The 19,738-nt window shown below is 46.3% G+C and overlaps 1 protein-coding gene across 2 annotated transcripts in view; it reads right to left on the reverse strand.

The window, feature by feature from the left end:
- LOC110514629 (maternal embryonic leucine zipper kinase) overlaps positions 1-13,432 on the reverse strand; it is a 28,513-nt gene extending 15,081 nt beyond the window's left edge. The window contains exons 1-10 of one of the 2 annotated variants that reach the window (XM_090209801.1): positions 13,299-13,432; positions 12,537-12,618; positions 11,907-11,992; positions 11,542-11,658; positions 10,945-11,088; positions 9,641-9,709; positions 6,946-7,038; positions 6,041-6,139; positions 2,914-2,982; positions 1,106-1,204 (exon numbers count right to left, since the gene is read on the reverse strand). In XM_090209801.1, the coding sequence (XP_090065927.1) occupies positions 1,106-1,204; positions 2,914-2,982; positions 6,041-6,139; positions 6,946-7,038; positions 9,641-9,709; positions 10,945-11,088; positions 11,542-11,658; positions 11,907-11,992; positions 12,537-12,594 (834 nt within the window). In that variant the 5' untranslated portion in view covers positions 12,595-12,618; positions 13,299-13,432. Of the gene's footprint in view, positions 1-1,105; positions 1,205-2,913; positions 2,983-6,040; positions 6,140-6,945; positions 7,039-9,640; positions 9,710-10,944; positions 11,089-11,541; positions 11,659-11,906; positions 11,993-12,536; positions 12,619-13,227 lie in introns of both variants that reach the window. The other variant, XM_090209800.1, reaches the window with a different exon arrangement.
- Positions 13,433-19,738: the final 6,306 nt, after the last annotated feature.

Consider the following 19,738-nt stretch of genomic DNA (forward strand, 5'->3'; position numbering starts at 1 on the left):
ACTGTATGATGTAGTAGGGAGTTGTAGTTTCTCTAGAGATAAATCAGACTCAGATTGAACTGTGTGATGTAGTAGGGAGTTGTAGTTTCTCTAGAGATAAATCAGACTCAGATTGAACTGTGTGATGAAGTAGGGAGTTGTAGTTTCCAACGGACCAATAGTCTACATAGTGTATAGTGCAGAAAACGTGGTAATTAACTACAATGACCATAATCCATTGCGCGCCTCCTTGTACCGGTCCGCGGCAGACACAGAGAGTAGAACGTACGATCAAGAGATCCACATCTATCAAGACAACTAGAGGTGTCGACCTTAACGAGATGGCAACCAGCACAGGTGTAACACATCCTGACTAACGAGTTGACACCAAACGGTATCGCCCTACGTGCTAACGAGCTATACGTGCTAACGAGCCCTACGTGCTAACGAGCTATACGTGCTAACGAGCTATACGTGCTAACGAGCTATACGTGCTAACGAGCCCTACGTGCTAACGAGCCCTACGTGCTAACGAGCTATACGTGCTAACGAGCCCTACGTGCTAACGAGCTATACGTGCCAACGAGCCCTACGTGCTAACGAGCTATACGTGCTAACGAGCTATACGTGCTAACGAGCCCTACGTGCTAACGAGCCCTACGTGCTAACGAGCTATACGTGCTAACGAGCCCTACGTGCTAACGAGCTATACGTGCTAACGAGCTATACGTGCTAAAGTCCAACCTCAAAACGTACAAGGAAAAACAAAAAACTGTAACAAGGCGTGTTTGGGGGTTCTTAGAGGTGCTGTTGGGGGTTCTTAGAGGTGCTGTTGGGGGTTCTTAGAGGTGCTGTTGGGGGTTCTTAGAGGTGCTGTTGGGGGTTCTTAGAGGAGCGTTTGGGGGTTCTTATAGGAGCGTTTGGGGGTTCTTATAGGAGGGTTTGGGGGTTCTTAGAGGAGCGTTTGGGGGTTCTTAGAGGTGCTGTTGGGGGTTCTTAGAGGAGCGTTCGGGGGTTCTTAGAGGAGCGTTCGGGGGTTCTTAGAGGCGCGTTCAGGGGTTCTTAGAGGAGCGTTGGGGGGTTCTTAGGTGTACGTGTGTGTGTTCAGGTGTGTGTGTGTTCTTACAGGTTGCTTGCTGTGCCACTCTACAGGGCTGCCATAGCCAGACATCGTCCAGGGATGGTCTAGGAGTTGTCTGATGGTCACACGATGCTTAGGATCCACCTACACACACACAATTAATAACTCCTACTATACCAAACCTGATGTCACACAATCAATAACTCCTACTATACAAACCAATCAATAACTCCTACTATACAAACCAATCAATAACTCCTACTATACCAAACCAATCAATAACTCCTACTATACAAACCAATCAATAACTCCTACTATACAAACCAATCAATAACTCCTACTATACAAACCAATCAATAACTCCTACTATACAAACCAATCAATAACTCCTACTATACAAACCAATCAATAACTCCTACTATACAAACCAATCAATAACTCCTATTATACAAACCAATCAATAACTCCTACTATACAAACCAATCAATAACTCCTACTATACAAACCAATCAATAACTCCTACTATACCAAACCAATCAATAACTCCTACTATACAAACCAATCAATAACTCCTACTATACAAACCAATCAATAATTCCTACTATACAAACCAATCAATAACTCCTACTATACAAACCAATCAATAACTCCTACTATACAAACCAATCAATAACTCCTACTATACAAACCAATCAATAACTCCTATTATACAAACCAATCAATAACTCCTACTATACAAACCAATCAATAACTCCTACTATACAAACCAATCAATAACTCCTACTATACCAAACCAATCAATAACTCCTACTATACAAACCAATCAATAACTCCTACTATACCAAACCAATCAATAACTCCTACTATACAAACCAATCTATAACTCCTACTATACCAAACCAATCAATAACTCCTACTATACAAACCAATCAATAACTCCTACTATACAAACCAATCAATAACTCCTACTATACCAAACCAATCAATAACTCCTACTATACAAACCAATCAATAACTCCTACTATACCAAACCAATCAATAACTCCTACTATACAAACCAATCAATAACTCCTACTATACAAACCAATCAATAACTCCTACTATACAAACCAATCAATAACTCCTACTATACAAACCAATCAATAACTCCTACTATACAAACCAATCAATAACTCCTACTATACAAACCAATCAATAACTCCTACTATACAAACCAATCAATAACTCCTAGTATACAAACCAATCAATAACTCCTACTATACAAACCAATCAATAACTCCTACTATACAAACCAATCAATAACTCCTACTATACAAACCAATCAATAACTCCTACTATACAAACCAATCAATAACTCCTACTATACAAACCAATCAATAACTCCTACTATACAAACCAATCAATAACTCCTACTATACAAACCAATCAATAACTCCTACTATACAAACCAATCAATAACTCCTACTATACAAACCAATCAATAACTCCTACTATACAAACCAATCAATAACTCCTAGTATACAAACCAATCAATAACTCCTACTATACAAACCAATCAATAACTCCTACTATACAAACCAATCAATAACTCCTACTATACAAACCAATCAATAACTCCTACTATACCAAACCAATCAATAACTCCTACTATACAAACCAATCAATAACTCCTACTATACAAACCAATCAATAACTCCTACTATACAAACCAATCAATAACTCCTACTATACCAAACCAATCAATAACCTGATCATACGTCAAAATCAAAGAGCAAGAGGAGGTGTGTGTGTGTGTGTGTGTGTGTGTGTGTGTGTGTGTGTGTGTGTGTGTGTGTGTGTGTGTGTGTGTGTACCTGCATCATCTGGTTGAGTAGCAGGATGCTCCCAGGAGACAGCCAATGAGGGTTGTTGTAACTACCTCTCTAGAACAGTAAAACACGTAGGTTAGTTTACACCAGAGGCTTTGAATCTGGCTTTTATACACTCACAAATAGAGAAAACCAACTGCCACGGTTGAACGCCTTTCCTCCAGAGAAAACCAACTGTCACGGTTGAACCCTTTCCTCCAGAGAAAACCAACTGTCACGGTTGAACCCTTTCCTCCAGAGAAAACCAACTGTCACGGTTGAACCGCTTCCACAGAGAAAACCAACTGTCACGGTTGAACCCTTTCCTCCAGAGAAAACCAACTGTCACGGTTGAACCCTTTCCTCCAGAGAAAACCAACTGCCACAGTTGAACCCTTTCCTCCAGAGAAAACCAACTGCCACGGTTGAACCCTTTCCTCCAGAGAAAACCAACTGTCACGGTTGAACCCTTTCCTCCAGAGAAAACCAACTGTCACGGTTGAACCCTTTCCTCCAGAGAAAACCAACTGCCACGGTTGAACCCTTTCCTCCAGAGAAAACCAACTGCCACGGTTGAACCCTTTCCTCCAGAGAAAACCAACTGTCACGGTTGAACCCTTTCCTCCAGAGAAAACCAACTGTCACGGTTGAACCCTTTCTCCAGAGAAAACCAACTGTCACGGTTGAACCCTTTCCTCCAGAGAAAACCAACTGTCACGGTTGAACCCTTTCCTCCAGAGAAAACCAACTGTCACGGTTGAACCCTTTCCTCCAGAGAAAACCAACTGTCACGGTTGAACCCTTTCCTCCAGAGAAAACCAACTGTCACGGTTGAACGCCTTTCCTCCAGAGAAAACCAACTGTCACGGTTGAATGCCTTTCCTCCAGAGAAAACCAACTGTCACGGTTGAACCCTTTCTCCAGAGAAAACCAACTGTCACGGTTGAACCCTTTCCTCCAGAGAAAACCAACTGTCACGGTTGAACCCTTTCCTCCAGAGAAAACCAACTGTCACGGTTGAACCCTTTCCTCCAGAGAAAACCAACTGTCACGGTTGAACCCTTTCCTCCAGAGAAAACCAACTGTCACGGTTGAACGCCTTTCCTCCAGAGAAAACCAACTGTCACGGTTGAATGCCTTTCCTCCAGAGAAAACCAACTGTCACGGTTGAACCCTTTCCTCCAGAGAAAACCAACTGTCACGGTTGAACCCTTTCCTCCAGAGAAAACCAACTGTCACGGTTGAACCCTTTCCTCCAGAGAAAACCAACTGTCACGGTTGAACGCCTTCCTCCAGAGAAAACCAACTGTCACAGTTGAACCCTTTCTCCAGAGAAAACCAACTGTCACAGTTGTCACGTTACCTTGGATACCTAGTTAACAACCATGTTCTGTCACGTTACCTTGGATACCTAGCTAACAACCATGTTCTGTCACGTTACCTTGGATACCTAGCTAACAACCATGTTCTGTCACGTTACCTTGGATACCTGGCTAACAACCATGTTCTGTCACGTTACCTTGGATACCTAGCTAACAACCATGTTCTGTCATGTTACCTTGGATACCTAGCTAACAACCATGTTCTGTCACGTTACCTTGGATACCTGGCTAACAACCATGTTCTGTCACGTGGCCTTGGATACCGAGCTAACAACCATGTTCTGTCACGTTACCTTGGATACCTGGCTAACCACCATGTTCTGTCACATTACCTTGGATACCTAGTTAACAACCATGTTCTGTCACGTTACCTTGGATACCTAGCTAACAACCATGTTCTGTCACGTTACCTTGGATACCTGGCTAACAACCATGTTCTGTCACGTTACCTTGGATACCTGGCTAACAACCATGTTCTGTCACGTTACCTTGGATACCTAGTTAACAACCATGTTCTGTCACGTTACCTTGGATACCTAGCTAACAACCATGTTCTGTCACGTTACCTTGGATACCTGGCTAACAACCATGTTCTGTCACGTGGCCTTGGATACCGAGCTAACAACCATGTTCTGTCACGTTACCTTGGATACCTGGCTAACCACCATGTTCTGTCACATTACCTTGGATACCTAGTTAACAACCATGTTCTGTCACGTTACCTTGGATACCTAGCTAACAACCATGTTCTGTCACGTGGCCTTGGATACCGAGCTAACAACCATGTTCTGTCACGTTACCTTGGATACCTGGCTAACAACCTTGTTCTGTCACATTACCTTGGATACCTGGCTAACAACCATGTTCTGTCACGTTACCTTGGATACCTGGCTAACAACCTTGTTCTGTCACATTACCTTGGATATCTAGTTAACAACCATGTTCTGTCACGTTACCTTGGATACCTAGCTAACAACCATGTTCTGTCACGTTACCTTGGATACCTGGCTAACAACCATGTTCTGTCACGTTACCTTGGATACCTAGTTAACAACCATGTTCTGTCACGTTACCTTGGATACCTGGCTAACAACCATGTTCTGTCACGTTACCTTGGATACCTGGCTAACAACCTTGTTCTGTCACGTTACCTTGGATACCTGGCTAACAACCATGTTCTGTCACGTTACCTTGGATACCTAGTTAATAACCATGTTCTGTCACGTTACCTTGGATACCTAGCTAACAACCATGTTATGTCACGTTACCTTGGATACCTGGCTAACAACCATGTTCTGTCACGTTACCTTGGATACCTAGTTAACAACCATGTTCTGTCATGTTACCTTGGATACCTAGTTAACAACCATGTTCTGTCACGTTACCTTGGATACCTAGCTAACAACCATGTTCTGTCACGTTACCTTGGATACCTGGCTAACAACCATGTTCTGTCACGTGGCCTTGGATACCGAGCTAACAACCATGTTCTGTCACGTTACCTTGGATACCTGGCTAACAACCTTGTTCTGTCACGTTACCTTGGATACCTGGCTAACAACCTTGTTCTGTCACGTTACCTTGGATACCTAGCTAACAACCATGTTCTGTCATGTTACCTTGGATACCTGGCTAACAACCATGTTCTGTCACGTTACCTTGGATACCTGGCTAACAACCATGTTCTGTCACGTTACCTTGGATACCTGGCTAACCACCATGTAACTTGACCAATACAGACAGTATCTTACGGTGATTTTCCTGTAGAGGACCATACAGTTGTCGTCATCAAAGGGCAGATATCCACAGAGCAGAGCAAACAGCAGCACCCCCATACTCCACACATCAGCCTGGTAACACAACACACATTATATATCCACACAGCAGTACCCCATACTCCACACATCAGCCTGGTAACACAACACACATTATATATCCACACAGCAGTACCCCATACTCCACACATCAGCCTGGTAACACAACACACATTATATATCCACACAGCAGCACCCCATACTCCACACATCAGCCTGGTAACACAACACACACACACATTATATATCCACACAGCAGTACCCCCATACTCCACACATCAGCCTGGTAACACAACACACACACACATTATATATCCACACAGCAGTACCCCATACTCCACACATCAGCCTGGTAACACAACACACACACACATTATATATCCACACAGCAGTACCCCCATAGTCCACACAGCAGTACCCCATACTCCACACATCAGCCTGGTAACACAACACACATTATATATCCACACAGCAGCACCCCATACTCCACACATCAGCCTGGTAACACAACACACACACACATTATATATCCACACAGCAGTACCCCCATACTCCACACATCAGCCTGGTAACACAACACACACACACATTATATATCCACACAGCAGTACCCCATACTCCACACATCAGCCTGGTAACACAACACACACACACACATTATATATCCACACAGCAGTACCCCCATAGTCCACACAGCAGCACCCCATACTCCACACATCAGCCTGGTAACACAACACACACACACACATTATATATCCACACAGCAGCACCCCCATACTCCACACACACTCATTATATTCACACAGCCAGACATATTAAAGTCCTCCCACCGGGTGTCTCACCTCCGAGCCGATGTAGGCTTTCCCCTGGATGAGTTCAGGAGCAGCATAGGCTGGACTTCCACAACAGGTCATCAGCTCATATCCCAGACCCCCCTATAAAGACAGGCTGATTAGACTGGACCACAACAGGTCATTAACTCATATCCCAGACCCCCCTATAAAGACAGACTGATTAGACTGGACCACAACAGGTCATTAACTCATATCCCAGACCCCCCTATAAAGACAGGCTGATTAGACTGGACCACAAAAGGTCATCAACTCATATCCCAGACCCCCCTATAAAGACAGGCTGATTAGACTGGACCACAAAAGGTCATCAACTCATATCCCAGACCCCCCTATAAAGACAGGCTGATTAGACTGGACCACAAAAGGTCATCAACTCATATCCCAGACCCCCCTATAAAGACAGGCTGATTAGACTGGACCACAAAAGGTCATCAACTCATATCCCAGACCCCCCTATAAAGACAGGCTGATTAGACTGGACTTCCACAACAGGTCTTCAGCTCATAACCCAGACCCAGACCCCTATAAAGACTCTTATTAGACTGGACCACAACAGGTCATCAACTCATATCCCAGACCCCCCTATAAAGACAGGCTGATTAGACTGGACCACAACAGGTCATTAACTCATATCCCAGACCCCCCTATAAAGACTGTTATTAGACTGGACTTCCACAACAGGTCTTCAGCTCATAACCCAGACCCAGACCCCTATAAAGACTCTTATTAGACTGGACCACAACAGGTCAACTCATATCCCAGACCCCCCTATAAAGACTGTTATTAGACTGGACCACAACAGGTCATCAACTCATATCCCAGACCCCCCTATAAAGACAGGCTGATTAGACTGGACCACAACAGGTCATTAACTCATATCCCAGACCCCCCTACAAAGACAGGCTGATTAGGCTGGACCACAACAGGTCATTAACTCATATCCCAGACCCCCCTATAAAGACTGTTATTAGACTGGACTTCCACAACAGGTCTTCAGCTCATAACCCAGACCCAGACCCCTATAAAGACTCTTATTAGACTGGACCACAACAGGTCATTAACTCATATCCCAGACCCCCCTACAAAGACAGACTGATTAGACTGGACCACAACAGGTCTTCAGCTCATAACCCAGACCCCCCTATAAAGACAGGCTGATTAGACTGGACCACAACAGGTCTTCAGCTCATAACCCAGACCCCCCTATAAAGACTGTTATTAGACTGGACATCCACAACAGGTCTTCAGCTCATAACCCAGACCCCCCTATAAAGACAGACTGATTAGGCTGGACTTCCACAACAGGTCAACTCATATCCCAGAACCCCCTATAAAGACAGACTGATTAGACTGGACCACAACAGGTCTTCAGCTCATAACCCAGACCCCCCTATAAAGACTGTTATTAGACTGGACATCCACAACAGGTCTTCAGCTCATAACCCAGACCCCCCTATAAAGACAGACTGATTAGGCTGGACTTCCACAACAGGTCAACTCATATCCCAGAACCCCCTATAAAGACAGGCTGATTAGACTGGACCACAACAGGTCATTAACTCATATCCCAGACCCCCCTATAAAGACAGGCTGATTAGGCTGGACCACAACAGGTCATTAACTCATATCCCAGACCCCCTATAAAGACTGTTATTAGACTGGACTTCCACAACAGGTCTTCAGCTCATAACCCAGACCCAGACCCCTATAAAGACTCTTATTAGACTGGACCACAACAGGTCATTAACTCATATCCCAGACCCCCCTACAAAGACAGACTGATTAGACTGGACCACAACAGGTCTTCAGCTCATAACCCAGACCCCCCTATAAAGACAGGCTGATTAGACTGGACCACAACAGGCCTTCAGCTCATAACCCAGACCCCCCTATAAAGACTGTTATTAGACTGGACATCCACAACAGGTCTTCAGCTCATAACCCAGACCCCCCTATAAAGACAGAATGATTAGGCTGGACTTCCACAACAGGTCAACTCATATCCCAGAACCCCCTATAAAGACAGACTGATTAGACTGGACCACAACAGGTCATCAACTCATATCCCAGACCCCCCCCTATAAAGACTGTTATTAGACTGGACCACAACAGGTCATCAACTCATATCCCAGACGTCCCTATAAAGACAGACTGATTAGACTGGACCACAACAGGTCATCAACTCATATCCCAGACACCCCTATAAAGACAGACTGATTAGACTGGACCACAACAGGTCATCAACTCATATCCCAGACCCCCCTATAAAGACTGTTATTAGACTGGACCACAACAGGTCATTAACTCATATCCCAGACCCCCCTATAAAGACTGTTATTAGACTGGACCACAACAGGTCATCAACTCATATCCCAGACCCCCCTATAAAGACTGTTATTAGACTGGACCACAACAGGTCATTAACTCATATCCCAGACCCCCCTATAAAGACTGTTATTAGACTGGACCACAACAGGTCATCAACTCATATCCCAGACCCCCCTATAAAGACTGTTATTAGACTGGACCACAACAGGTCATTGACTCATATCCCAGAACCCCCTCTATAACAGTAATTAAGGAGGACTTAACACAGAACACATGAATCAAATCTATATTATTTATAGACAATGACCACTAAGCCTTGACACATATCACCGAGACGACATGACAGTGTGGTTACCTTTGGTTTGGCACAGAGACCAAAGTCGATCAGTTTCAGGTTGTGGTCTTCATCTATCAACAGGTTCTCCTGAGGGAGGGGAGGAGAGAGAAGGAGAGAGAGAAAGAAGGAGAGAGATAGAAAGAGAGAGATAGAAAGAGAGAGAGGAGAGAGGGAGAGAGAGGCAGAGGGGAGAGGAGAGAGAGAGAGGGGAGAGGAGAGGAGAGAGAGAGAGAGAGGGGAGAGGAGAGGGAGAGAGAGAGGGGAGAGAGAAAGAAGGAGAGAGATAGAAAGAGAGAGAGGAGAGATGAGATAGAAAGAGAGAGAGGAGAGATGAGATAGAAAGAGAGAGAGGAGAGATGAGAGAGAAAGAGGGGAGGAGAGAGGGGAGAGGCAGAGGGGAGAGAGAGAGAGAGAGAGAGAGAGAGAGAGGAGAGAGAGACACAGAGAGAGAGAGAGAGAGAGAGAGAGAGAGAGAGAGAGAGAGAGAGAGAGAGAGAGAGAGAGAGAGAGAGAGAGAGAGAGAGAGAGAGAGAGAGAGAGAGAGAGGGAGAGAGAGGAGAGGAGAGGGGAGAGAGAGAGAGAGACAGATAGAGAGAGAGACACAGAGAGAGAGAGACACAGAGAGAGAGACACAGAGAGAGAGACACAGAGAGAGAGAGAGAGAGAGAGAGAGAGAGAGAGAGAGAGAGAGAGAGAGAGAGAGAGACAGAGAGAGAGAGAGAGAGAGAGAGACAGAGAGACAGAGAGAGAGAGACAGAGAGAGAGAGAGACAGAGAGAGACAGAGAGATAGATTCAGCACCATCACCACCAGTGGGTAGTTCAGACACACCCACACAGACAACCACACCCCCACCCACCCACACAGACAACCACACACACAGACAACCACACAGGACGTGTCTGAAATCTGTCTTCACTTGTTTTCATAACACGTCTGTTTGGTTCAGAGTCATGATAAAGGGATAGTTCATGATTTTAACAATGAGTATGCGCTGTGAATGTACCCCAGTGAGCTTATATAGCTGTGGGCGTATCCCTGGTTACCTACCGGTTTGAGGTCTCTGTGGGCGTATCCCTGGTTACCTACCGGTTTGAGGTCTCTGTGGGCGTATCCCTGGTTACCTACCGGTTTGAGGTCTCTGTGGGCGTATCCCTGGTTACCTCCCGGTTTGAGGTCTCTGTGGGCGTGTCCCTGGTTACCTACCGGTTTGAGGTCTCTGTGGGCGTATCCCTGGTTACCTACCGGTTTGAGGTCTCTGTGGGCGTATCCCTGGTTACCTACCGGTTTAAGGTCTCTGTGGGTGTATCCCTGGTTACCTACCGGTTTGAGGTCTCTGTGGGCGTATCCCTGGCTGTGGACGTAGGCCAGAGCTGAGACGATCTGTCTGAAGAACACTCTGGTCTCCTCTTCAGACAGACGGTCCTTAGCGACGATGTAGTCAAACAGCTCTCCTCCCGGACAATACTGAAGAAGAAGAGGGAGAGGTTCATATTGGGGCCGGTCTGTCTGATGTGTGGGTTCTACCTCCAGGACAATACTGGAGAAGAAGAGGGGGAGAGAGAGGTTCATATTGGGGCCGGTCTGTCTGATGTGTGGGTTCTACCTCCAAGACAATACTGGAGAAGAAGAGAGGGAGAGAGAGGTTCATATTGGGGCCGGTCTGTCTGATGTGTGGGTTCTACCTCCCAGACAATACTGGAGAAGAAGAGGGGGAGAGAGAGGTTCATATTGGAGCCGGTCTGTCTGATGTGTGGGTTCTACCTCCAGGACAATACTGGAGAAGAAGAGAGGGAGAGAGAGGTTCATATTGGGGCCGGTCTGTCTGATGTGTGGGTTCTACCTCCCAGACAATACTGGAGAAGAAGAGGGAGAGAGAGAGGTTCATATTGGGGCCGGTCTGTCTGATGTGGGTCCTACCTCCAGGATCATGTATATCTTGGTATTAGTCTCGATAACATGGTACAGTCTACAGACATGCTGATGGCTCAGACTCTTCATGGCCTCTATCTCCACCTTCACACGAGGAAGGTCCTCCTGCACAGAAGAAGAAAAAATAAAGTCTGTTTCTTTAACAAGCCATCTACATTAGATTAAAACCATCACAGTAAAAACACACTAAATAGTAGAGACTTGAGAGAGACAGAGAGAGAGAGAGAGAGAGAGAATGGAAAGAGAAAGAGAGAGAGAGGGAGAGAGAGAGAAGAGAGAGAGAAGAGAGGGAGGAAGGGAAAGAGAGATACAGATATGCAAGAGAGAGTAATATGAGAGAGAGAGAGACTCACCCCCAGTTCCTTCTTCTCCATGATTTTAATGGCCACCTTCTCTCCCGTCAGGATGTGGCGACCCAGCTTGACCTTAGCAAAGCCTCCTGTAGGACACAACACACACCCAGCAGAATAGCAGGTCAGATAAGAGACCACACACACCGATTAGAACGAATAACACCCACCCACCGATCAGAACGAATAACACACACCCACCGGTCAGAACGGATAACACACACACACCCACCGATCAGAACGAATAACACCCACCCACCGATCAGAACGAATAACACACACCCACCGATCAGAACGGATAACACACACCCACCGATCAGAACGGATAACACACACCCACCGATCAGAACGGATAACACACACCCACCCACCGATCAGAACGGATAACACACACACACCCACCGATCAGAACGGATAACACACACCCACCCACCGATCAGAACGGATAACACACACACACCCACCGATCAGAACGGATAACACACACCCACCCACCGATCAGAACGGATAACACACACACACCCACCGATCAGAACGGATAACACACACCCACCCACCGATCAGAACGGATAACACACACACATTCCTGGTGGCTCATGTGTCGGTACAGACGGTTGTGTTGAAGCGTCTCACCCGAGCCGATGGTCTCGTAGACTTCATAGTACTTGAGGAGTTCCGCCGCGCTGTCCATCTCGCCGAAAACACAACCTTCCAGCTGCGAAAAACAAAACACACAGCGACATTGAGCTGAAAGGCTCCAGAAGGTTAGTTCCTGATAGGTGGCTACTGCTGGCTAAAATAACATCCCATCCCAACCAGACCTGCCTGTCTTAGCTAGCTTGCTAACGTTAGCTGCCGGTCAACTGACAAGGTTGCAAGTTCAAATCCCCCGAGCTGACAAGGTACAAATCTGTCGTTCTGCCCCCTGAACAGGCAGTTAACCCACTGTTCCTAGGCCGTGATTGTAAAATAAGAATTTGTTCTTAACTGACTTGCCTCGTTAAATAAAGGTAAAATAAAATAAAGAAAGAACAATCTTCGGTCTCCTTTGAAATAGTCGATAAGCTCATGTTAACTTAAAAATCTAAAACGTTTCAACGCATAAGATGACAAAAGAAGAACATAATTACACTTCTAACATATAAACAAATACGGTAGTAAGCTGTGACTTATCAATTCAAACCAGCGAGCAACATTATTACGTCGGTTAATTCACTGACTTGCGGGTTGCCCCAAGTTCGCTAATGTTTCGCCTAGCTAGGCTAGCGATACTTTTGTACAGTTTCGCTAACTAAGTTATCCTATGCTGAAGCGTCGAACCTACCTTAAATACACAACTTGGATATAGTGAGGAAAGCAAAAAAAAAAGTAATCACGAATGTGTGAAATATATACTTAGTATTTGTAATATACAGCCCTCTCGCTCAGTGATGTCCTGTTGTCGAAGTTTGAATTCCCCACTACAGTGACGACATGTCCTACTTCCGGTGTCTGCATCCAACGTATCCACTTCCTCCCTCTATCGTTGAGTAATGGCACTGCATCTATAAAATTGATTATTTAATTTAATTTTTTATTTAACCTTTATTTAATTCGGAAAGTAATTTTAAGAACAAATTCTTATTTACAATGACGGCCTACCCCGTCAATGCATGTATCGTTCAGTATTGACACTGCAGCTATAAAACAGATTCTACACTATAAGTCCCTAACTACAGGATCTAGGATCAGATCATTCTAGCCCACAAACCTAACTTTAAAGGGCCAATCAGCGGTTGAAACAATAACAAAGCAACTCCACGCCACTGTTTCGGTAAAAAAGCTGAAGATTGGGACTGGAGAAATGTAATCACTCTCAAATTCATAGACGAAGAAGCTATGGATGCAAGGACTGACCATTCATAACATGCTAGATTTAAAGGTAGACAGCGAAATGACGTTGTCACGTGCATAACCTGGGCAGCCGCTAGTGGGCTTTATGGTTCTCCACTATATTCTGGGCTTTATGGTTCTCCACTATCCTCTGGGCTTGATGGTTCTCCACTATCCTCTGGGCTTGATGGTTCTGTGTGTGTGTGTGTGTGTGTGTGTGTGTGTGTGTATGTAACGTGTCCTCTGGGAGTCGGGGAAGCAAATACAGGAAGTGAATCATCGAAAAATGATTGTGCGTTTTTCTGTTGGACCTTTATGTTATTTGTTCTATTACATTGTTATTGATGACTGAAACTTAGTAGGTGTGTGTGTGTGTGTGTGTGTGTGTGTGTGTTATTGATGACTGCGTCGTGGGGTTTAGAGTTATAGCAAGAAAGGTATTTTACTGCACATTAAAAACGGGAAACTTGATGTGTGTGTGTGTGTGTGTTGTAAGTTATTTCAGGGTCCCTCAATGCTCGTAACTGACCACATGTTTTGGTGCGCGCACACACACACACACACACACACACACACACACACACACACACACACACAGTACAACACACACACACACACACACACACACACACACAATCCAACATGGCTTGTATGAAGCTGTTACAGTGGAACGCTGGTGTTCCGGTTCTAGAACCGGTTAGAATTCTCAACATTCCAGAGCAATGTTCCGGAGCCTTCCAGCATTTCTGAGTCTCAACTCTGCAGGGGGGGGGGGGGGTCTGTGTCTGATCTAGGATCAGGGTTTCTCCCCCCCCCCCCCTCCACGTAATCTCATTCATTGTGATCTGAAAAGGCATGACTGATCCGGGATCAGCCCAACTCTTACTCTGGCACACCTGATAGATATGGCTTCACTGTAGAAAACCTTTTCTTACTGTAAAGATCGTTTGGAATGTTTATTTATCTCTCGTCTGTCTTCACATCCGTCATTTTCCAGCAGTTAAAATCAGAAGGTCTGGAAACTTCTACAGTTACCTCCCACGGTGTGTGTGTGTGTGTGTGTGTGTGTGTGAGTGTGTGAGTGTGTGTGTCTCTGTGTGTGTGTGTGTGTGTGTGTGTGTGTGTATCTCTCCTCTCATGGTGTTGGCTGTGTGTGTGTGTGTGTGTGTGTAGTGTGTAGTGTGTGTGTGTGTGTGGTGTGTGTGTGTGTGTGTGTGGTGTGTGTGTGTGTGTGTCGGCAGAGTTATGAAAATATTGCGTCCCTATGTGTTTAAAGTTGAACCAATCATTTATGGCCAGATAAATATTACCATAAGCAAGACGGAGAGGAACTCAGCCAACACCCTGAGAGGAGAGATACACACACACACACACACACACACACAGACACACACACACACACACACACACAGAGACACACACACACACACACTGACTGCACCAGATTTGCCAGTTCTTGCTGTGAGATGTTACCCCACTCTTCTACCAAGGCACCTGCAAGTTCCTGGACATTTCCTCGGGGGAATGGCCCTAGCCCTCCCCCTCCGATCAAACAGGTCCCAGACGTGCTCAATGGGATTGAGATCCGGGCTCGTCACTGGCCATGGCAGAACACTGACATTCCTGTCTTGCAGGAAATCACACACAGAACGAGCAGGATGGCTGGTGGCATTGTCACGCTGGAGGGTCATGTCAGGATGAGCCTGCAGGAAGGGTACCACATGAGGGAGGAGGATGTCGTCCCTGTTACGCACAGCGTTGAGATTGGCTGCAATGACAACAAGCTGATGGGCTCTGAAGTGTCCAAGATGCTGTACTGTAATGATGCTGAGCCAGGGCTATGAAGTTTCCAGGATGCTGTACTGTAATGATGCTGAGCCAGGGCTCTGAAGTTTCCAGGATGCTGTACCGTAATGATGCTGAACCAGGGCTCTGAAGTGTCCAAGATGCTGTGTTATAATGATGCTAAACCAGGGCTCTGAAGTGTCCAAGATGCTGTGTTATAATGATGCTAAACCAGGGCTCTGAAGTGTCCAAGATGCTGTACCGTAATGATGTTGAACCAGGGCTCTGAAGTGTCCAAGATGCTGTACCGTAATGATGCTAAACCAGGGCTCTGAAGTGTCCAAGATGCTGTACCACAATGATGCTGAACCAGGGCTCTGAAGTGTCCAAGATGCTGTACCGTAATGATGCTGAACCAGGGCTCTGAAGTGACCAAGATGCTGTACCGTAATGATGCTAAACCAGGGCTCTGAAGTGACCAAGATGCTGTACCGTAATGATGCTGAACCATGGCTCTGAAGTGTCCAAGATGCTGTACCGTAATGATGCTGAACCAGGGCTCTGAAGTGTCCAAGATGCTGTACTGTAATGATGCTGAAACAGGGCTCTGAAGTGTCCAAGATGCTGTACCGTAATGATGCTGAACCAGGGCTCTGAAGTGACCAAGATGCTGTACCGTAATGATGCTAAACCAGGGCTCTGAAGTGACCAAGATGCTGTACCGTAATGATGCTAAACCAGGGCTCTGAAGTGTCCAAGATGCTGTACTGTAATGATGCTGAAACAGGGCTCTGGAGTGTCCAAGATGCTGTACCGTAATGATGCTGAACCAGGGCTCTGAAGTGACCAAGATGCTGTACCGTAATGATGCTAAACCAGGGCTCTGAAAGGTCCAAGATGCTGTACCGTAATGATGCTAAACCAGGGCTCTGAAGTGTCCAAGATGCTGTACCGTAATGATGCTAAACCAGGGCTCTGAAGTGTCCAAGATGCTGTACCGTAATGATGCTAAACCAGGGCTCTGAAGTGACCAAGATGCTGTACCGTAATGATGCTAAACCAGGGCTCTGAAGTGACCAAGATGCTGTACCGTAATGATGCTAAACCAGGGCTCTGAAGTGTCCAAGATGCTGTACTGTAATGATGCTAAACCAGGGCTCTGGAGTGTCCAAGATGCTGTACCGTAATGATGCTGAACCAGGGCTCTGAAGTGACCAAGATACTGTACCGTAATGATGCTAAACCAGGGCTCTGAAGTGTCCAAGATGCTGTGTTATAATGATGCTAAACCAGGGCTCTGAAGTATCCAAGATGCTGTACCGTAATGATGCTAAACCAGGGCTCTGAAGTGTCCAAGATGCTGTGTTATAATGATGCTAAACCAGGGCTCTGAAGTGACCAAGATGCTGTACCGTAATGATGCTAAACCAGGGCTCTGAAGTGTCCAAGATGCTGTACCGTAATGATGCTAAACCAGGGCTCTGAAGTGTCCAAGATGCTGTACCGTAATGATGCTAAACCAGGGCTCTGAAGTGTCCAAGATGCTGTGTTATAATGATGCTAAACCAGGGCTCTGAAGGGTCCAAGATGCTGTACCGTAATGATGCTAAACCAGGGCTCTGAAGTGTCCAAGATGCTGTGTTATAATGATGCTAAACCAGGGCTCTGAAGGGTCCAAGATGCTGTACCGTAATGATGCTAAACCAGGGCTCTGAAGGGTCCAAGATGCTGTACCGTAATGATGCTAAACCAGGGCTCTGAAAGGTCCAAGATGCTGTACCGTAATGATGCTAAACCAGGGCTCTGAAGGGTCCAAGATGCTGTACCGTAATGATGCTGAAACAGGGCTCTGGAGTGTCCAAGATGCTGTACCGTAATGATGCTAAACCAGGGCTCTGAAGGGTCCAAGATGCTGTACCGTAATGATGCTGAAACAGGGCTCTGGAGTGTCCAAGATGCTGTACCGTAATGATGCTAAACCAGGGCTCTGAAGGGTCCAAGATGCTGTGTTATAATGATGCTAAACCAGGGCTCTGAAGTGACCAAGATGCTGTACCGTAATGATGCTAAACCAGGGCTCTGAAGTGACCAAGATGCTGTACCGTAATGATGCTAAACCAGGGCTCTGAAGTATTTCCTTTTCTCCACTATTATCTCTTCAAGTCATGTTATTTTAGATAACGTCCTTATATAAGCTGTTGTAAACATTACCATCTACGTTGGCGGCCATTTTGAATTCCGCGTCTCGGTTATTAAGTTTGAAATGAGCAACCACTTCTGGGATGTTTTCAAATGATCAGAGGAATGTTTGTACCAAATGTAATGCTTTTTCTCTGTTGCACACAACAGTTTTTAATGGTCAAATACCAGCTTTCATGGCAGCTATTTAACATTTTTGAAATAACTTATCATTTTTGTACCTTTAGGCAAGTCAGTTAAGAACAAATTCTTATTTACAGTGACGGCCTACCGCCTTGTTCAGGGACAGAACGACAGATTTTTACCTTGTCAGCTCAGGGGATTCGATCCGGCAACCTTTCAGTTACCAGCCCAACGCTCTAACCACTAGTCTACCTGCCTCCTCTACACTCTAACCACTAGACTACCTGCCTCCTCTACACTCTAACCACTAGGCCACCTACCTCCTCTACACTCTAACCACTAGTCTACCTGCCTCCTCTACACTCTAACCACTAGGCCACCTACCTCCTCTACACTCTAACCACTAGTCTACCTGCCTCCTCTACACTCTAACCACTAGGCTACCTGCCTCCTCTACACTCTAACCACTAGGCCACCTACCTCCTCTACACTCTAACCACTAGTCTACCTGCCTCCTCTACACTCTAACCACTAGGCTACCTGCCTCCTCTACACTCTAACCACTAGGCCACCTACCTCCTCTACACTCTAACCACTAGTCTACCTGCCTCCTCTACACTCTAACCACTAGGCCACCTACCTCCTCTACACTCTAACCACTAGTCTACCTGCCTCCTCTACACTCTAACCACTAGGCCACCTACCTCCTCTACACTCTAACCACTAGTCTACCTGCCTCCTCTACACTCTAACTACTAGGCTACCTACCTCCTCTACACTCTAACCACTAGGCCACCTACCTCCTCTACACTCTAACCACTAGGCCACCTACCTCCTCTACACTCTAACCACTAGTCTACCTGCCTCCTCTACACTCTAACTACTAGGCTACCTGCCTCCTCTACACTCAAACCACTAGGCTAACTTGCTTCCTGGTTAAGTGTGCAATGAGCCCCCCTTCTGCAGACTTTGGGGAATACATTGTTGTTTGATTCCCTGCCAGTGAACTGACTGGAAACCTCTGAATCACTCTAATTGGTTCCTGATATGGCTGGTCCGTAGTGGGTTTGATTCTTAAAGGAGAGTGAATCATCAGGTGGTGGAGGGGTTCTGAATCAGACGTAACCAGCAGGCCTCCTGGGAAATGTGGTTCTGGAGGGGCAGGAGATCTGAGTGAGGAGGGGGGGGGAAGCCAGAGTGGTGGAGAGAAGAGAGGAGGGGGGGAGAGAGGAGCGGGGGAGCCAGAGTAGTGGAGAGAAGAGAGGAGGGGGGGAGCCAGAGTGTCTGGATGAGAGCTGATGTCCCCTCCACTCTGAGGGATGAGGGCTGATGTCCCCTCCACTCTGTTGCTCTGTGGGACTGAGGGAGGAGAGCTGATGTCCCCTCCACTCTGTTGCTCTGTGGGACTGAGGGAGGAGAGCTGATGTCCCCTCCACTCTGAGGGATGAGGGCTGATGTCCCCTCCACTCTGTTGCTCTGTGGGACTCTGAGGGAGGAGGGCTGATGTCCCCTCCACTCTGTTGCTCTGTGGGACTGAGGGAGGAGAGCTGATGTCCCCTTCACTCTGTTGCTCTGTGGGACTGAGGGAGGAGAGCTGATGTCCCCTCCACTCTGTTGCTCTGTGGGACTGAGGGAGGAGAGCTGATGTCCCCTCCACTCTGAGGGAGGAGAGCTGATGTCCCCTCCACTCTGTTGCTCTGTGGGACTCTGTGGGAGGAGAGCTGATGTTGGCAGGGTTTGGGGAGCACACCACAGGGCTCTGTCTGTCTTACAGGTCGCGTTGTATTCCTTGGAGAGGTGTTTTCACTGACGTTTTGGTGCCAAAGTGTTTGTAAACCCCCTCCTCTGTCTGAGAA

This window comes from Oncorhynchus mykiss, chromosome 19 (genome assembly GCF_057628025.1).
Source record: "Oncorhynchus mykiss isolate SJ-2025 chromosome 19, ASM5762802v1, whole genome shotgun sequence".
NCBI lineage: Eukaryota > Metazoa > Chordata > Actinopteri > Salmoniformes > Salmonidae > Oncorhynchus > Oncorhynchus mykiss.